At 40.2% G+C, this 19,095-nt stretch overlaps 1 protein-coding gene across 2 annotated transcripts in view; it reads right to left on the bottom strand.

Annotated features, from left to right (window-relative positions):
• The window catches only part of gnb5 (guanine nucleotide binding protein (G protein), beta 5), a 34,458-nt gene that overhangs the window by 7,017 nt on the left and 8,346 nt on the right, over window positions 1-19,095 (bottom strand). For both annotated transcript variants that reach the window (XM_012959182.3, NM_001079567.1), the window contains 8 exon segments: window positions 18,334-18,470; window positions 15,811-15,852; window positions 15,082-15,158; window positions 14,573-14,705; window positions 10,107-10,250; window positions 4,722-4,813; window positions 3,146-3,194; window positions 835-931 (listed from right to left, as the gene is read on the bottom strand). In XM_012959182.3, the coding sequence (XP_012814636.1) occupies window positions 835-931; window positions 3,146-3,194; window positions 4,722-4,813; window positions 10,107-10,250; window positions 14,573-14,705; window positions 15,082-15,158; window positions 15,811-15,852; window positions 18,334-18,470 (771 nt within the window).

Genomic DNA, 19,095 nt, shown 5'->3' with positions numbered 1-19,095 from the left:
AATAGCAATTATGCAGAAATTAAATTTTTTTCCATCTAATGAACTGTGCCCCAATGCTTTAATGTTAAACCCAGTTTATATACTATTAAAAATAGCATAATTTCCCTTTAACGGGCTGCCGATGTTAAAGCAGACCGATAGGCAAAGTGTAAGCAACAAGACATTTCCATGAGGTGACCATGAATTTAAAGCAGTGCATAAAAAGTGCTGCCCACGCTGTGGGTACATTACTTTAGGACTTGTTGACAGCTGTTTTCATATCTGGAGCTGAAGTGCTGACTAGCAGCAAATACTAAAGATAGGTTTACTGAGCGATGATCTCAAAGCAGTAAAGCCAAGTGAGCAGGAATATGGGAAAACAAGCAGTGGCACAGCAGACTGTGCTGACAAAGGAAGCTTACTTGCTGTTGTCAGTTTCCCGCAGTGCAAATTAAAGAGTTTGCACATTCCAATTCATACAGGGGTAGAGCAAGACCACTCACAGATATGGCACTGTGTTCCCTAAAGCATGTTCTCTGGTAAAAACAGGGCTGAGGTATCCTGCAGCATTGTCTTGCTTTTAATTAGTGAGTAGTTATTATAGGAATTCACTCAACAATATGGCAAGTTAAAAGCCTGTATTGGGATGAAAGTAAATGTAGTTTTTAAATAGACAACCCCTGCGAATTACAGACATAATATTGTACATCATGTATGTCAAATTCCTATTTCTCATACTACAGCTTCCAGCATTCAACAGGCTAAAGGTTTTGACTTGTAGTCCAATAACAGTGTAAAGGATGCAGGCTGAACAACATTGGAGTAAATGTTAGTGACAAAACACTTCTGACTTACCACTAAGAGAGAAATCAACACTCGACGCTCCAAAAATTATGCTTTCCTTGGAATAAATGGCCACTTCTCTATCAGCCCGCAGATCGTACAGCCGGCACTGCAAGTACAACACCATTAAGCAGCATTATAGGCACAACACCTCCCCTACTGTCCAGTTTGCCCCGTAAGAATATTTTTTTACCAACTGTTTTGTAGCAAGTTGCATACAAGCATACAAGTAAGTTGCCTTACAGAATTCAGGTGCTGGTCCTGCTTTGTTGCTGAGGCTCAGCGACCCATTAGTAAGCAGTTTGCACAGAAGCTTTATGCCCAACAGTCTTGTCATATTAGATGATAAAATCTCATGCACTTAATAGAATTAGTTTTATTTTATTTTTGAGTTACATACTTTTCTGACTTCAATATCTATATCTGAATTGTATGGTATTAGTTGATCCAGTTCCATGCTTTTTAAAAGGTCGGATTTTAAAAGATGCCCCTATTTGACTAAGGTTTTTACCTGTCAGAAGACATCTAGGACTTACTATATACATTAATGTTTGAAAAACATAATATAAGCTATGTCCATTATATGCAGTCACAAACCTACTAACTGCCATGTCATTCTTTAGTAAAGCATCTGTCCATAAAATACTGATTTCAGTCTTATATCAATTCATAGGAGTCACATTTTTGAATCTGTTGTGCCTGGGTGCAGTCACCAAGGTGTGAAGAAACAATGTCCAAGAAACTGTCAGAATGTGAAATGTAAATCATAGTGAGGCAGTCACAAGTCATTCTTGGTGGCCCAAATGATGCACTTTAGGTAGTCTGGGAGAGATGTTTCTTTGGGGTGACTGTTGTTGATTTACACATGACCCAGCTTTATCCCTGCTATGGTCCCATTATAAAGCAGGCAGTATTGTCAAAGTTGCTGTCATTTAGTGCAGTGCTGCATTCTATAGCAAGCCACTCTTCACATCTAGTTATATAAGCAACAGATTTGGGTCCAGAAAGTAAGTAGCACAGCTCCTGAAATTTTTATTGCTTTTGCTTCAGGGAGACACACAGACTGGTGATGTGTGGCCACACAGTAAATGTAAAGCTGGCCACACATGTGGCAATTTTCGATCGTTTGTGCGACCATCGGCGCACGAAAGATCGTTCCAACCCTCCAGTGACATTCAGGTTTCGTACGATATTATTGGTGCATGTATGGCCAAGTTTATTCAAGTTTTAGTAAAACTGCCCCTTAACCTGAATCCTCACAAGCATAATGTGTTTCTTGGTGCTGGGGTCAGTTAAAATGAATAAAGAACAAGGAAAGCTGCTTAGAATAGGTGCATCAATAGGTGGTATTTTTTTGAAAATATATTTCAGTTTATTTCTGTGCATTCTAGTCTGAGGTATTTGTGAACTGGTGAACTGGATGAATTGTGTTCTTTGACCTCTGCATGTGAATGATACCTTATGCCTTTGCATATATTCTCCCTATGTATGCTTCTATCTGTTGGCCTCTAGGCCTGGACTGGCAATCTGTGGATTTTGGCAAATGCCAGTGGGGTTACTGTATGATTCCATAGACAGTCACTATTTAGTCTGTTTGGGCCTCTGTGTACTAGAAATGGCAGCACCTATTTTAATTCCAGTTCAGACCTGGTTGCCTCCTCTTCTCTCTGTCCCATACCTATGCTACTATGTCATTTCCTTCTGCCACCCTTATTTCCTAAGTTTCTGTTCTCACACTAAAACCATCATGAAATGCCTAGCAATCCTTGGCCAGAGTTCAGCTGGCGTGAGTCATGCACGAGACAATTCGCATGTTTCTGAAACAAGTAATACATAATACAAAATTAATAATCAGGATGAGTACCTCCCTGCAATTAAAGTATTGTGAAGAATGCCAAAGCAATGTGCAAGCTGGTGACTAATGAAAAAATCATTTAGGGGCAGATGAACTAGGCAGTTCCATTTTTTTTCACATTTAATAACACTTTCCTGTCAAGATACTTAACAGGACAAAATGGACAGCTTAATCAATGTTCATAAATATGCCAGTTTGACAGATTGTGTTCTTATTTTGAGCAGTTGAACAACATTATGTTCAATCATTAATCCCCCATGCAAATTTCAAGGATGGTATTAACAATTCAAACAAAGTATCTTTCCAGAGAAAAGAGATTGTTAAACCTGAACTTTATGTATTTTTTAACAGAGATGCAAACATAATTACCAATCTCTAAAAAAGACTGAATATTAATTAACTGGCCCCATAATATGGATACAGCCCCAAGTACAACATGCTATGTGCTGAATAGATGCTAAAACCTACCGAGGCGTCATCTGAACCAGAAGCAAATGCATCTCCGCTTGGGTAGTATCTGGGCAGAAAGAGCAAATATTATTAGCAATTAAGTAGGGATTTAAGAGATCTTTAAAGAGCTTCATGGCAATGCAAATTGACCATTCAGGCTAAATGCTTTGATGATAATTATAGCATGGAGTCATATGATTTTAATGAAGCCTTCTTGGGCTAATTAGTAGCACCTTTAAAATCATACAGTATAAGGAAGTCATACGCCTGTCCATAAACACAATGAGTTGTATCTCTAAAGGTAAATATGTTCCATGATTTCCATGACGATTCCAGGTGTAAGATGGTGTAAAATAATGGCATAGTTTCCAACATTAATCTGGCATAAAAAATACAAGCCTTTATAAATAAATGATTAGCTCTTTGTAATGGCTAGCACCAAGGTGGGCAATATTGGGCTGATCCAATCATTTTGGCAGGCGATGTGTCCCCTCGCAACAATATGATTTTTAAACCAGGTAGGCCTGTTGGAGGGCCCTATACACGGGCAAATAAGCTGCCGATAGTATGAATCAACTGAATAGGCAGCTTAAATCTGCCCATGTATGGCCACTCTTAGATAGATCCAGTGGGAGAGGGACTGATGCTAAAGTAGTACACACAAACACTAACGCTTATTCTTGCATTTCCCCGCAGAGGAAACAGTGCAGCAAATGCATGGCAAATGTTTGTGTGTAACAGCCCTTATACTGATGTTTTCAACTGACCCACTTGGCCCACAAAGTGATACACATTTCTAGAAGAGATGCAAAACATCTGAAAGCACCATTTAAGCATACAGTATGTATAACTGCATATGTTAATTTAGTCATTTAAAGAATACCTGACAGATGCTGAGATAACACATTAAGTTATTACGTTGCTGTAGGATTAAATGCCAAATTACACATGGGATATCACCTAATGTTGTGGTGCTTCTGTTTGTTCAGACAAAATACCTGTCCAAACCCCAGTTTTATAGTAGCCCCTGGTGTTTTATGCTAGAATGAGGGTTTCTTATACAATAAAGTTTATTCTCTGTAGAACATGAATAAATTACTATCATAATTTCTAAGAGACTTCCTTAAACCAGGAGATATTGTTTACTTGGTTTATTAGACATAAATAGTTTATAACAAGATGGATTTTATATTTCTCATTCCCCTTGATCAAGCCTCAAACCTGAGTGTTATGCCTGAGATATCAGCATGTCTGTGGGCTTACATTGTTATATGCAGTACAAGTACACATATTTCTTCAATCAATAATGCCATCATTATAACAATATGTATTTGTATTTAGACAAATGATATGGAATTTCCCACTCATGTGTAAATGCAAAGAAAAGGAAGCACATACATACCAAATATGAGATAAACTATTCCCCACTAACTTTGATTGTCTGCTTAAGAGGAAATAGTTTCATGGTACATTTCCCTGTGTAGGCTAAATGTATAGCATAAACCTGTTCTGATACCTGATGCCATATGTAAAACAGGAATAAGCTAAATTTATATTTAGGCAAAGCAAACACAGAGCATGGGAAAGGACTGACCTGACACTGTTTATGTCAGACTCGTGGGTTTCAAACGACTGGATGCACTGCCCTGTCCGCATGTCCCATACCATTGCCTTTTTGTCACAGCCCTAAATAGAAAAGGACACACAAATAAGAGTAAAAAGAGAAATCATCTGGATCCAGTCTTCAAGTGCTGTTCTGTACCAGGAAATCCAACACCTTTTAAACCTGGCACTGACAGACATACTGACAGAAACACTAGCACAGCCCCAAGGGAGACACACTAATGGACAAACATACCCTATTTAGAAGTAGGCCTTCCCCTGAGACAGTCATGTGCAAGGGCATTTCTAAGCTACAGAGCTCACTAAAGTATGGGCTGGCCAAGGTGTTTTTCTTTAGCCAGTAACATCAGAGGGCTTCCAGCAACATGCAGGAAAGCTGGGGCCATCAACTTAAGGAAAAAGCTATTGGCCACCTTCCCTGCACTTATTGGCATTCTTAACTTGATCCCGTCTGTAGTTAGCATAAATGCAAATATCATACTGTAAAAGGAGACTCTATTTGCCACAATTTAAAAAGTTATTGACTTTGCATACATTTAAGTTTCACTATGTAGAAATGACAACACTTTAGGTAGCTACATTAAAGCAATCATGTTTAGTACTTTGTTGCATATCCCTTGAAGTCTGTGATTAATAGATATTGCCAGGTGCTAAGTATCTTCTCTGGTGATGCTCTGCCAAGCCTCTACTCAGGGCCGGATTTCTCTTTGGTGCGCCCCGAGGCCGCCCCTGTGGGAGTCCCCCATGCGCATGCGCGAACGCGCACCCCGCGGTGCGCATGCGCAAACGCGCTCCCGTTGCGCATGCGCAAGCGCGCCCCCAGTGCGCATGCGCAAAGCGCCAGCTCCCCATTGCGCATGCGCAAAGCGCCAGCGCATGCGCGAACGCTCTTTTTAACTCCCATACGGAGCAGTGGGGAGAGGTCCCGACTGCTCCGTATGGGAGCAAAATTAAAAAATGTTCTTGCGGCGGGGCGGCATGCCGCCCCTAAACTTCTGCCGCCCTAGGCCCGGGCCTTTGTGGCCTCTCCGCAAATCCGGGCCTGCCTCTACTGCAGCCACCTTTAACTCCTGCTTGTTCCAGGGGCTTGTCCCTTTAAGTTTCCTCTTCAGCATAAGAAAGGCATGCCCATTTGGATTTAAATCAGGTGACTGGCTTGTATGTTTGGGCTCATCATCTTGTTGCAGGATCAAGCGCTGAGTTTGGAGGAATTTACCGGAACTTGAGCAGCAGCAGTTACATTATCAATGAAGGTAAGTGTGCCAGTACCTGTGGCAGCCATACATGCCCAAGCCATAACACTCCGACACTTTTTGTCTCCACACTTTCCTCTTGCCATCACTCTGATACAGGGTAATCTTGGTCTCGTCTGTCCATAACACCATTTTCCAGAATTCAGCAGTACTTTTTTGCAAACTGTAACCTGGCCACTTTTGTGGCTAACCAGTGGTTTGCATGTTGCAGTGTAGCCTATGTATTTCTATTCATTATTATTATTATTTATATAGCGCCATCAATTTACACAGCGCTTTACAGAATAAAGGGGTACAGAAGACAGAACAGTTAACATGTACATATAGACGATTCACAAAAAATGGTATATAGTTACATTTGGATGAGGATTGGAGACACTAGGGGGAGGGCCCTGCTCGCAAGAGCTTACATTCTAAAAGGGAGGGCGGCTGAGACATAAGGTCAGGGTAAGTAGCATGGCGTTAGGGTTCATGTTGGTGAGTAAAGTGACAGTAAGTGCGAGGTGAGAGGTGAAGACCAGTGGTTAGTGAGTATATGAGGGAATATTAGGGGTGCTCAGTGGGTAATTGAATTTCTGAGGGTTTAGGTTATAGGCTTAAATGAAAAGGTGAGTTTTAAGAGAGCGTTTAAAGGCTGGGAGCATTCCAGAGGATGGGTGCAGCGCGTGAGAAGTCCTAGATGGGCACGAAAGGGGCCTGAAACATGTTGTGTATGGCATAAAAATAAAAGCAATTTTTTTGCAGAAATTTTGCATTTTGTCTCATGCTCCCCCTATATATATTTTTGATTGGACATTGGCTGAGAGTGCGGCTCGATTGCTGGGGGTTTGATGCATGAGGTCTGGAAGGCTGGGCGCAGAGGACCTACCTAGTCAAGTCCTAGATGTGAGAGTGAGAAGAGGTGATGAGTGAGGAAAAGAGAAGGAGGTTATGTGTAGAGCGAAGGTTATGTCTGGGGGTGTACTTGGGGATTAGGGTGGTTAAATAGAGTTGTGCGGCACCAGTGAGTGCTTTCTAGGCGAGTACAAGAATTTTGAACTGAATCCTGTACGTTACAGGTAGTCAGTGCAAGGATTGGCAGAGAGGGGCGGAACTTGTGGAGGGGGAGGAGAGGTGTATGAGTCTGGCGGCACTGTTCATGATGGATTAAGTGGGGTCAGTTAAGACAGGGTAAGCCCACTGAGCAGTGAGTTGCAGTAGTCTAAACGAGATATGACAAGGGCGTAGATGAGAATTTTGGTCTCATGAGTGAGGAAAGGTCGATGTTCATGAGTTCTTCTGCAGATAGTGGTCTCTGACAAAGACACGCCTGCCTCCTGAAGAGTGTTTCTGATCTGTTGGACAGTCATTTGAGGATATTTATTTTACCACAGTGAGGATTCTTCTATCATCAGCAGTGGAGGTTTTCCTTGACCTACCTGTCCCTTTGCGATTACAGAGTCCACCAGTGCATTCTTTCTTCTTATTGATGTTCCAGACAGTTGATTTTGGTAATTATAAAATTTGACCAATGTATCTATTGGTTTTATTCTTGTTTTTCAGCCTTATAATAGCTTCCTTGACTTTTGTTGGAACAGCTTTTCTCTTCATGTTGAGCAATGACAACTACATACTCCAAATGGTAGAAGCAAGCCTAGGTATCTTATCCCTGCACTAATGAAGCAATGCAACATGCCTGAGTAATTACAAACACCTGTCATGCCAATTGTCCCAAAATCAGGGGGACTATGTATAAAAAGTGCTGTAATTTCTACAAGGTTGAAACTGAAATGTGTGCAAATAACTGGAGTCTGGAGTGTACACTTTAATCACGTCTAAATTGTTTGATTTAATATAATAGCAGAGTGTCTTTGTCCCAAACATTATGGAGGGCACTGTAGCTAAACAGGACACAGGATCTCAACAATAACTGGGCTGGGGTTATTGTTAATGTGAATTGGGTTCTGTGTTAAAATTATGGGGGAATCAACATGCAAGCTGTTTGTTTTGTAGTTATAATCCTTTTGGGCTTGTCACTTAAGCTGGCCATACATTATAAGATCTGCTTGTTTGGTTAGGACTGCAAACGAGTGGACCTTTTCAGGCTTAAACTGGGATTCAAAATAGGCCCTGGCATTTCAAGTACACAGAGGCCCAAACAGCCCCCCACCAGCCCAATAAATAGTGACTATGGCTCCTCTGACATTTGCCAGAATTCACAGATTGCCAATCCAGGCCTGGACTGGCCTGAAATGTCCACCAAAGTTGTGCGATATCGGCTGATCCTATGGCCAAATGATCAGATCACAACAATGAGGGAAAAAGCAATGGGGTCAAATAATCTGGATAGTAATTCTTTCTAGGATATCAATTTGCAACCACTTCCATATATATGAAAAACATTGTCTTATCTCAGCATTCCCCTACAGGTGTCTATTTGTTTGCAGACTTTGAGGGCTCACAATAGTCCCCAAACTGATTTATTTGGAACCCCTTCACATTAACACATTTGGGGTATTTTAAGGAAATTTGTTTCCACAAATAACATATTACAGGAACTCATTTGCCTACAGTTCCCACGTAGAAGGCTAGCTATACTAACTACTGCAGTTAGTATAACAGCTAAAAGGGGAAATGAAGAGAAAGCAGACATGTGGACAATGTGTGGTTAGGATATTGCTATAAGGAAAAGAAACCAGTAAAAATTTGCAAAATTACAGAAATCAGGGAAAATCTTCAAAAAAAAGAAACTGAAAAAATCTAGACTGACCTACAAACTGACAGTAGAGTCAGTAAAGGCAGAATATATAACTACATGTTAGTTAATATTAATACATATCACATTTAACAATAAATAAGCAACATTCCAGCAAAGATTTTACATGGACCACATTAAAAAGATCAGATATTGATCAGCAAGGTAGTTTCTGGTCCATTAAATAAGCTGAAAATTGGGTCAGAAAGTCTAGTTTAGCAGCTAATGTCTTTTTGTTCATGGGCACCTGTAATGGCAAAGAGACAAAGTGTGCAAGAGGCACACTGGATTTGTTGAACTGTAGTTTATGGGGTAATGTTATAAAAGGTTTAATGCACTGTGGTGTATGGTAGCACATTATATGATAATAGTAAGTCTGCCAGGGTAACTCATAGCAAACAATCAGATACTTTCAAACAACACAAATACTGCTCACTGGTTGCTATGGGGTACGTACATGTAGCGAACTTTGCACCTGTATGAAGAAGCTGGCACACATTCGGAAACATTGAAAAAATGGATGCACTGCCCTTGCCCTGTGTATCATAGCCCTAATTTGTGTATGTTGAAAACATTTTGTTCTTTAAAAGATACTGACCACTTAATTCTGCTGTGACCTTCTGTTTGGACATGATAACTATGTCAAATACCTTCTGAACTGATTCTGTGGACTTTACTCTCATACAATTTTTTTTTGTTTGGAATTCATTCCCAGAATTCCTTTTGTTTATTTGTATCTGTATGAGGCAGTCTGAATCCACACAGTGACTCTACCTAAACTGATCAAAAAGCCCTGCTACACTGATGACCCTCAAGAAAGGCGAAACTGTTCTGTAGTTGGGAATCTGATCAGCTATTATCCTGGTTTCTGCTTTAAAAACCCAGTGGGTGAGCTTTAGCCAAAAGGATAAACCCATGTAAATGTGATTTTCTAAAAGCTTGTTTAGAATTCATTCCCAGAATTCCTTTTGTTTATTTGTATCTGTATGAGGCAGTCTCCTCAACCCTAATAATTTGTTTGTCATAAAGAAAGAAATTTCTTTAAAGAAAGTCACTTGGAGAAAGTGGGAGAATGTAATCTCGTACATTTAAAAGAAAGAGAATTCCCCTCCTACACTTTTATGTACTTTGCCATTCAGTGCTGTTTTGCAGTGAACTATGGCATATGCCGCTGATTTATAAACAAAAAAGCAATATTATGGTAAGTAAAGCTTATTTATGCATATTTTGAAGGCCCTTCTAAAATGCTAGGGGTTAACTAAGATGCATGCACTTTAGCTCCTTCACCCACTTTAAGTTTCCACTTCTGTATTTGTACTCAGGTAATTCCTATGTGATGTCATGGATCTGAAAGGTTTCCAGCCCTTACCCCAGACACAAAGGTATTTCCTGTTTCAGAAGGTGCTAGATCCAGACACAGAACGTCAGCGCCGTGTCCATGAAAGCTCTGGAGTAGCTGTCCGCTCTCCACATCCCACAGAGCACATGTTCCATCTCCACTGGCTGTCAAGATCTAATTGTAAAAACACAGAAACTGTAGTTAATCTTCCTCTTATTTTTTAGTACTAATCTTCCTATAAACAGTGGAGGAAATAATTATTTGACCCCTCACTGATTTTGTAAGTTTGTCCAATGACAAAGAAATGAAAAGTCTCAGAACAGTATAATTTCAATGGTAGGTTTATTTTAACAGTGGCAGATAGCACATCAAAAGGAAAATGGAAAAATAACTTTAAATAAAAGATAGCAACTGATTTGCATTTCATTGAGTGAAATAAGTTTTTGAACCCCTACCAACCATTAAGAGTTCTGGCTCCCACAGAGTGGTTAGACACTTCTACTCAATTAGTCAACCTCATTAAGGACACCTGTCTTAACTAGTCACCTGTATAAAAGACACCTGTCCACAGAATCAATCAATCAAGCAGACTCCAAACTCTCCAACATGGGAAAGACCAAAGAGCTGTCCAAGGATGTCAGAGACAAAATTGTAGACCTGCACAAGGCTGGAATGGGCTACAAAACCATTAGCAAGAAGCTGGGAGAGAAGGTGACAACTGTTGGTGCGATTGTTCGAAAATGGAAGGAGCACAAAATGACCATCAATCGACCTCGCTCTGGGGCTCCACGCAAGATCTCACCTCGTGGGGTGTCAATGATTCTGAGAAAGGTGAAAAAGCATCCTAGAACTACACGGGAGGAGTTAGTTAATGACCTCAAATTAGCAGGGACCACAGTCACCAAGAAAACCATTGGAAACACATTACACCGCAATGGATTAAAATTCTGCAGGGCTCGCAAGGTCCCCCTGCTCAAGAAGGCACATGTGCAGGCCCGTCTGAAGTTTGCCAATGAACACCTGAATGATTCTGTGAGTGACTGGGAGAAGGTGCTGTGGTCTGATGAGACCAAAATAGAGCTCTTTGGCATTAACTCAACTCGCTGTGTTTGGAGGAAGAAAAATGCTGCCTATGACCCCCAAAACACCGTCCCCACCGTCAAGCATGGGGGTGGAAACATTTTGCTTTGGGCGTGTTTTTCTGCTAAGGGCACAGGACAACTTATTCGCATTAACGGGAAAATGGACGGAGCCATGTATCGTGAAATCCTGAACGACAACCTCCTTCCCTCTGCCAGGAAACTGAAAATGGGTCGTGGATGGGTGTTCCAGCACGACAATGACCCAAAACATACAGCAAAGGCAACAAAGAAGTGGCTCAAGAAGAAGCACATTAAGGTCATGGAGTGGCCTAGTCAGTCTCCGGACCTTAATCCAATAGAAAACCTATGGAGGGAGCTCAAGCTCAGAGTTGCACAGAGACAGCCTCGAAACCTTAGGGATTTAGAGATGATCTGCAAAGAGGAGTGGACCAACATTCCTCCTAAAATGTGCGCAAACTTGGTCATCAATTACAAGAAACGTTTGACCTCTGTGCTTGCAAACCAGGGTTTTTCCACTAAGTATTAAGTCTTTTTTTGTTAGAGGGTTCAAAAACTTATTTCACTCAATGAAATGCAAATCAGTTGCTATCTTTTATTTAAAGTTATTTTTTCGATTTTCCTTTTGATGTGCTATCTGCCACTGTTAAAATAAACCTACCATTGAAATGATACTGTTCTGAGACTTTTCATTTCTTTGTCATTGGACAAACTTACAAAATCAGTGAGGGGTCAAATAATTATTTCCTCCACTGTATTTAGTATTAAAACAAACACATAATGTACAGTGGTCCTTGAAAGTTTGTGAGCCCTTTTCAAACAAGTCCTAAAAGTAGATGAAGAAAACCTAGTTAAACAAATGAAACAAAAATTATTGTATTTGGTCATGTATGTATTGAAAAAAATGATCCAATAACCAAACATTTGCACATTTTATCCCATTGCTCCATACAGAACAGTTTCAGCTCTTGGATGGTTTTCTCACATGAACCACTCAATTTAGGCCTTTCCACAACATTTTAATTGGATTAAGGTCAAGACTCTGACTTGGCCATTCCAGAGCATTCACTTTATTCTTCTTTAACCATTCTTTGGTAGAATGACTTGTGTGTTTGGAATACTTGTCTTACTGAATGACCCACCGTCTCTTGAGATTCAGTTCACGGACAGATACTTTAGAATATTTTACTTTAGCATTCTCTGGAATAATTCAGAATTAATTGTTCTATTAATGATGGCAAGCCATCCAGTCCCAGATGCAGCAAAATAGACACAAACCAGAACACTCCCACCACCATGTTTCACAGATGGAATAAGGTTCTTATGCTGGAATGCAGTGTTTTTCTGTCTCCAAATGATAAGCTCCTTGTTTAAGCCAAAAAGTTCTATTTTGGCTTTATCCATACACAAACTGTAGTCTGTCAGCAATATTTTTGGGGGAGAGCCGTGGTTTTCTCCTTGCTACCATGCTATACACTAATGCTATTCAGTGTTCTTCTGCTGGTGAACATCAACACTTGCCAATGTGAGACAGGCCTTTAGTTGCTTAGAAGTTACCCTGGGTTCCTTTGTGACCTCTGGGACTATTAGACGCCTTGCAGTTGGAGTTGTCGTTGATGGTCAACCACTTCTGGGTAGGGTAACAACGGCCTTGAATTTCCTCAATTTGTACACAATCTGTCTGACTGTTGATTGGTGGAGTCCAAACTCTTTAAGAGATTGTAACCTTTTTCAGCTAAATGGGCATCAGCAACTCATTTTCACAGACACCTTCTTTGTTTGAGCCATGATACACAGCGACAAATGTTTTGTATGTGTGATCTGGCCTTGCTGGATGCCTGTTCTTTAAATAACAGGGCCTCTCTCTCTACTTGATTGTCATCCCATTAATTGAAAACACCAGACTCTGATTTTACCTTTAATTTTTTTATATGATAATCCTAAGGATTCACTTACTTTTGCCACACACAGATGTGTTATTGGATTTCTTTCAATAAATACATGACTAAATATAATATTTTTTGTTTCATTTGTTTAACTATATTTTCTTCATCTACTTTTAGGACTTGTTTAAAAATCAGATGATGTTTTAGGCCACATTCATATAAAAATATAGAAAAATGTAAGAGGTTCACAAACCTTTGAGAACCACTGTACATTTGTCTAAATCAGTAATATTAGGAATATTTTTGTTTCGAAAAAATAAAATAAATTCAGTGATCAAGTGAAGATTCTGAGACTCTGCACTGCCCCCTTGTGGGTATTTCAAAGTGAGCAGAGCAGCAAGTTCCTAAGTTGTCCAAACCATTGCCTCCTTTTTGTTGATGTTCACATTTGGGTCATGAATGCTTTAAGCAAAGGTTCTCAGCTCACCCCCTGGCCTCGCAAAGAACATGAAAACAACAAGTAACCAGTACTAGGTAATTCTTTCAGAATGACACATCATTTACCAAGGCTATAAAACAGATAGTGATGTTGAACTTTATTAAGAATGCCTAAGGCATGTCAGTCTATACATCTATGTACTGTTTAAAGGAGAGGGAAAGGCATTTTGGCATGTTATTGCCAAAGGATTAGTCACAATAGTGCAAGCTAGACCACTATAATGCTTTACCATACCTGAGTAAACAGCCCTAGAAGCTCACTCTGTTTGATAGCAGCTGCCATTTTACCTTGGTCTCAGTAGCTTCCGTGCTACAGCTCTGGCTGCTGGTAGCTCAAATTACACAGCACAATTGGGAGTGGGAGAGAGGAGAAGAGAAGGGGAAACTGAGTAGACTTGTGCCATGCCCTGAATGATTTTTTTGAGAGCAGGAAGTCGGACACAGAAGAACATGCATAAACTAAAGAAGAAAAGAAATTCTGTATTTCTTTTGATAGCGGACTTAGTGCTGCTTTTCTGTGAGTGTTTATGGTTTTATTTACCCAGACCTTTCTGATAAGGCTAACTTAGTTTTTATTACCTTTCCTTCTCCTTAAATTAAATGTATAATACAGAGAACGTTCTGTGAGTTTTTTTCTGGTGCAATTCCTCCTCTGATCATAAGAGCCATCAAAAAGGTATGTGTGCATTAGCCCTAAGGCTCACAGTGTACGTTGGAAAATGCCTAAACACAGCTGTGGCACCTATCACTGATTATAATGGAAATCAGCCTGACACCACTAGAACAGTCTGGTTTTGGCTCAAAAATACAGAGGTGTGTGTTTTTAGGGATGTTTATCCATCCATTTGGCCTATGGGCCAATCAGTGGGATACTGTAATGTACCTGGTTGGCCAGTGTTTGGCTGCCTTTAAATGTACCCTAATTTGTTTTCAGCCATGTACCTCTTCCACAATTTAGGAGTCACTGCTAAATGCACAACCTCTTGCTTGCTGTACTCCCTGAATATCTTACCTGCATGTCCGAGTTGGTGAAGCTGCAGGCAGAGAGGTAGTTGGTGTGCATTGCCACAGACTTTTTCTTTGCAGCCATGTTTTCATTCTTATCAAATGTCAAAGGGTACACTGAACATTTATTGTCTAAACCTCTGTACAGAATAAAAATAAACAATAAAACACGTAAGTGATGTCATAGTCTGATATTTATTGTGAACCAACATGTGCCTCCCATAACTCCTTACGTGGGGCTGTCAGATCACCCATGTACTACTGTAGAGCCACTGTTTAACAGAAAAAGACCAACATAGCTCTCAGTTAACTTGCACAGGATTTTTTAGGGCTGCAGGTATCAATGGGTGAACTATATCAAGCATCTAATATTTTAATATTTTATCATTGAATCTAGAACTTATTACATTATATAACTAAAATCATTTTTACGATCATTTCTGATGGTATAAATCTAAGTGCACAAGCACATAAAAATGTGGGAAAAGCATACAGCCTTTAACAAATAGCACTTACCCACATGCAATTGCACAGCCAGATGGAGCGTAAGCACAAGCCATTACCCAGGTACAAGGCATGGTAACAGCATGTTCCTGGAATGAAGTATAACACATTTAGCTTTACTAAAAATCCCAACTCCCAAATGGCCAAAACCCACCCCAGCTCTGGTTGCAAATGAAACGGAATAAAGTCTAAATTGGTAATGTAACATTTATTTGGAAAAATTTTTTTTGTAAAGCAAGTCACCATACAGTATTTAGCTATGTATATTCATTCAGAGAGGTGAAAGGATGCAAATAATATGAGGGAAAGAACATTACAAGGAGCAAAATAGTCCATATCTCTGGGTAACCTCTATAAAGGATCTTTTTCTAAGTTAATAAATAGATTCCAAAAGCATTGTTATTCAGCATATTAGAGGCTTGAACACTACTCTTCTCACTCTTGGGTTATACATGTGAAAGTGCCTGGAGCACATACATGAGTAAATGTTAGGCATTTGACCTGAGAAATTTGGCTTCTATTGTGGGAAAAGCAGTGTGTGGCTTTCCAGCAGCTATTGACATACAACTCCCTGCCTCCTATAGTCGCCTGCCTTGTGAAGGCCAGCAATATAGTCATGGTGGCTCATGGACACTCACTCAACACATGCTTGGCTGCCATAGATTTCCTTTAGTTAACATGTTTTTGAACTAAAATGAGAAATCATAATAGAGATTAATAAAATGTGTATGTGTTACATACCTTGTTGGTGGTGAAAGCATCCCAGACAATCACTTTTCCATCCTGCAAAGCAAAAAAAGAGTATAAAACACATGTTTGGTGTATATAGAGAGAAAACATTATTTTCATTACCGGTAAAAGCTTTAGCACCACAGTCAATAATCAGCCTGCATCCTTTAGTAGAGAGTTATATTTACTGGCAGTCAAGCAGTAGGCAGGACAAGGCTGTGGACACATGGATTTGTCAGTGAATTTCAGATTAAGCCCTTACTTATAAATACTGCCATCAATGTTTTCAAAGTAATACCAGGCAGTCACTGAGGAAATGCTTAATGCTTTTTGTTGCCCATTGACTAGATGGGCAGCAGCAGAATATTTAGCAGTGCAGTCTGCCAAGTGAGTCTTCCCAAGATCAGTGTGGGTGTGTCTACTCTACACTATCCATTCAACATGCTGTAGGGGCTAGTCTATCTGATTAAAGGAACAGTAACACCAAAATATATAATGAAAGTGTATAAAAGTAATTACAGTATAATGCACTGTTGCCCTGCACTGGTACAACTGGTGTGTTTGCTTCAAAGACACTACTATAGTTTATATAAACAAAGCTGCTGTGTAGCCATGAGGGCAGCTATTCAAAGGAAAGAAAAGCACAGGTTACATAGCAGATAACAGATACAGGTAAAGCCTAATTATAATTTACAGACCTTATCTGTTATCTGCTATGTAATCTCTGCCTTTTTTTCCAGTTTAAATGGCTGCCCCCAAAGCTACACAGCAGTTTATTTACATAACACACAAATTTTACCAATGCACGGCAACAGTAAGTTATATTTTAATTACTTTAAAACTCTTTTCATATTTTGGTGGTACTTTTAACTTCAAGGATCTGCCACTTTTAGGAGCTGGCATTGAGAATGTATATGAAATTTATATCACATTAAATCACATAAATCACACTGACAGCTATAAAACTAAAGGTTTTATATACCTGTTTTGCCTAAAGGCAGATCCTTCCACAGGCTGCAGAAGAACAGCACTTCTAGCTATGATTGTAATGCAGACAAATAGCGTTTAAAAAAATACATCTGCAATATATTACCCAGAACCGTAACTGTAAAAAATACCCCATTGTCCTCCTAATAATCGGGGTTCAGTTGAGGTTATGATGAAAGCCTACATTGTTTGTGGTATCATATTGTGGTGCAATGAAAAAATTTGGATGATTTCTGTTGTGATGTGTGACTGTGGTGTTGGGCTTTTCAGATGTGCAGGCCTGCATGGAGGTGCTGATGTTTTCATTTCATCTGACACAGACGGGCTTAAATTTGAGAGGCTGTGGGCAACAAACACTGGGGCTGGTTTTTGCTTACAGTGACCCTGGGTGTCTTCGCACCACAGACACCAAGTTGGCTTGGGTTGTGGTGTTTGATTGGTTCAGAGTGCCCAGGAGGTGCGCTTGCACAGGATTGTGTGGTGGACTCTCACCTAGAGCTTTGAAAGTGCCTACATCTAATCTTCCATGGTATGTGCTATTGTAATTGTCAAGTGGAAATTAGTCCTACTGTCAGCTCATCTCCTGCTGGCACAGGCAAAACCACAGATTTGCCATATCACTTTCTCAGCAGCCTGTCTGTAGGAACAAACTGAGTGTAGCCCAGGCTACATTGACATACTACTGATTTCACTGTCGGAACATCTTTCTTACGCTGTCTGAAAAGGGGAGTTTGCTCTATCTAGATTATTGTGCAGGAATGTGGGAGGGATTAGCAGTTTGTTTGTGGGCCCCTATGTTGCAGGTGGAGTTGGCTTGCCTGGGTTGTGGTGTTTGATTGGTTCAGAGTGCCCAGGACGTGAGCTTGCATGGGATTGTTTGATGGAATCTCACCTAGGACTTTGAAAGTGCCTAGACGTAATCTTCCATGGTATGTTGTATTGTAATTGTATTAATCTCTTACAAAAATTTGCTGCGACTTGCTACTTTTTGTACTGCTGATTCTGACTACTGAGACAATGCTGCAGAAATCAGCTGATTAACAGACCTGTAAAGAGACATGAAAGGCATTGTGGGAAATGGAGTCTAAAGGTCCCCATACACGGGCCGACTATAGCTGCCGATATCGGTCCCTTGGACCGATTTGGCAGCTAATCGGCCCGTGTATGGGCAGAACAGAGCTGCCTGGCCGACCGATATCTGGCCTGAAATTGGCCAGATCTCGATCGGCCAGATTAGAAAATCCGGTCGGATCGGGGACCGCATCGGCTCGTTGATGTGGTCCCGGAACCGACTGCCCCATAACCACAAATGGGCCAAACGATTGGATTATTTTTTTTTAAAAGTTACTTGCTACCCGATATCGCCCACCCGTAGGTAGGGATATCGGGTGAAGATCCGCTCGTTTGGCGACATCGCCAAGCGAGCGGATCTTATAGTGTATGGGCACCTTTAGCAGCAGAACAGCAGTAATGGACTCCATTTTACTTGTAAAAGCAAATAACCTGTACTTTATTGCATCATGCATCCATATTTTCTGTTTAACTTACCTGGGATGAGCTCACAATCCTTCTCTTGTCCTTGCACCAGTCCATGCATAGGACTTTATTTCCGTGACCCTTTAATGTTCTTCTTGTCTTCATCACAAATTGGCCAAGTGACTCTACTCGCTCAGCAACTTGATGCACTGCAAAAACAAGACCCTTTTTTAGTTACAAAACCGCAAATCATGTAAAGAGTCTAAAAGAGATTTATTGTTATAGTGTCAGAGGCCTGGGGCCAGGCCATACGAAATGGAGCAGATTTACAGATTGATTGGAGATATGGTCTGATTATTCAAGTTGTTTTTTTTTTCCATTGGGCACTATTTTACTTAGTAGTCAAGGACCAACTGCTCAGGGCTAAGGTGGGCAGTGCACTAATAATCCCAGCCAAATTAAGTAATTAGTTGGTGGCCTAATGATTGCTGAAGGTGGCCCCGGTACCACCAGAGAAAGCAATGCAAATGAAATTTAGATAGATACTTGCTTTTGTCCGTGTAGCATCCTTCTCACTGTGAGATGGCTCAATGTCCCTAAATCAATAACTGTTATTTCTTTAGTAAATAAAACCCCATCTACTGAGGTATTATAAGTATGTGCAGATTCTGCTTACTCTATTGCCATAAAAACGCAAATGAATTTATGTTTAATAAAAAACTTTATTTTTTTTTTGTACATCTAACCCTTTTCCTATAAAAACAGTGTATATATGAAGGTTTCTTTTTAGGATACCTGTAAAGTACACAACTGAATTAAATAAATTAATTCCAG

This window comes from Xenopus tropicalis, chromosome 3 (assembly GCF_000004195.4).
Source record: "Xenopus tropicalis strain Nigerian chromosome 3, UCB_Xtro_10.0, whole genome shotgun sequence".
Taxonomy (NCBI): Eukaryota; Metazoa; Chordata; class Amphibia; order Anura; family Pipidae; genus Xenopus; species Xenopus tropicalis.
This window is presented reverse-complemented; position numbering and strand designations above follow the sequence as displayed.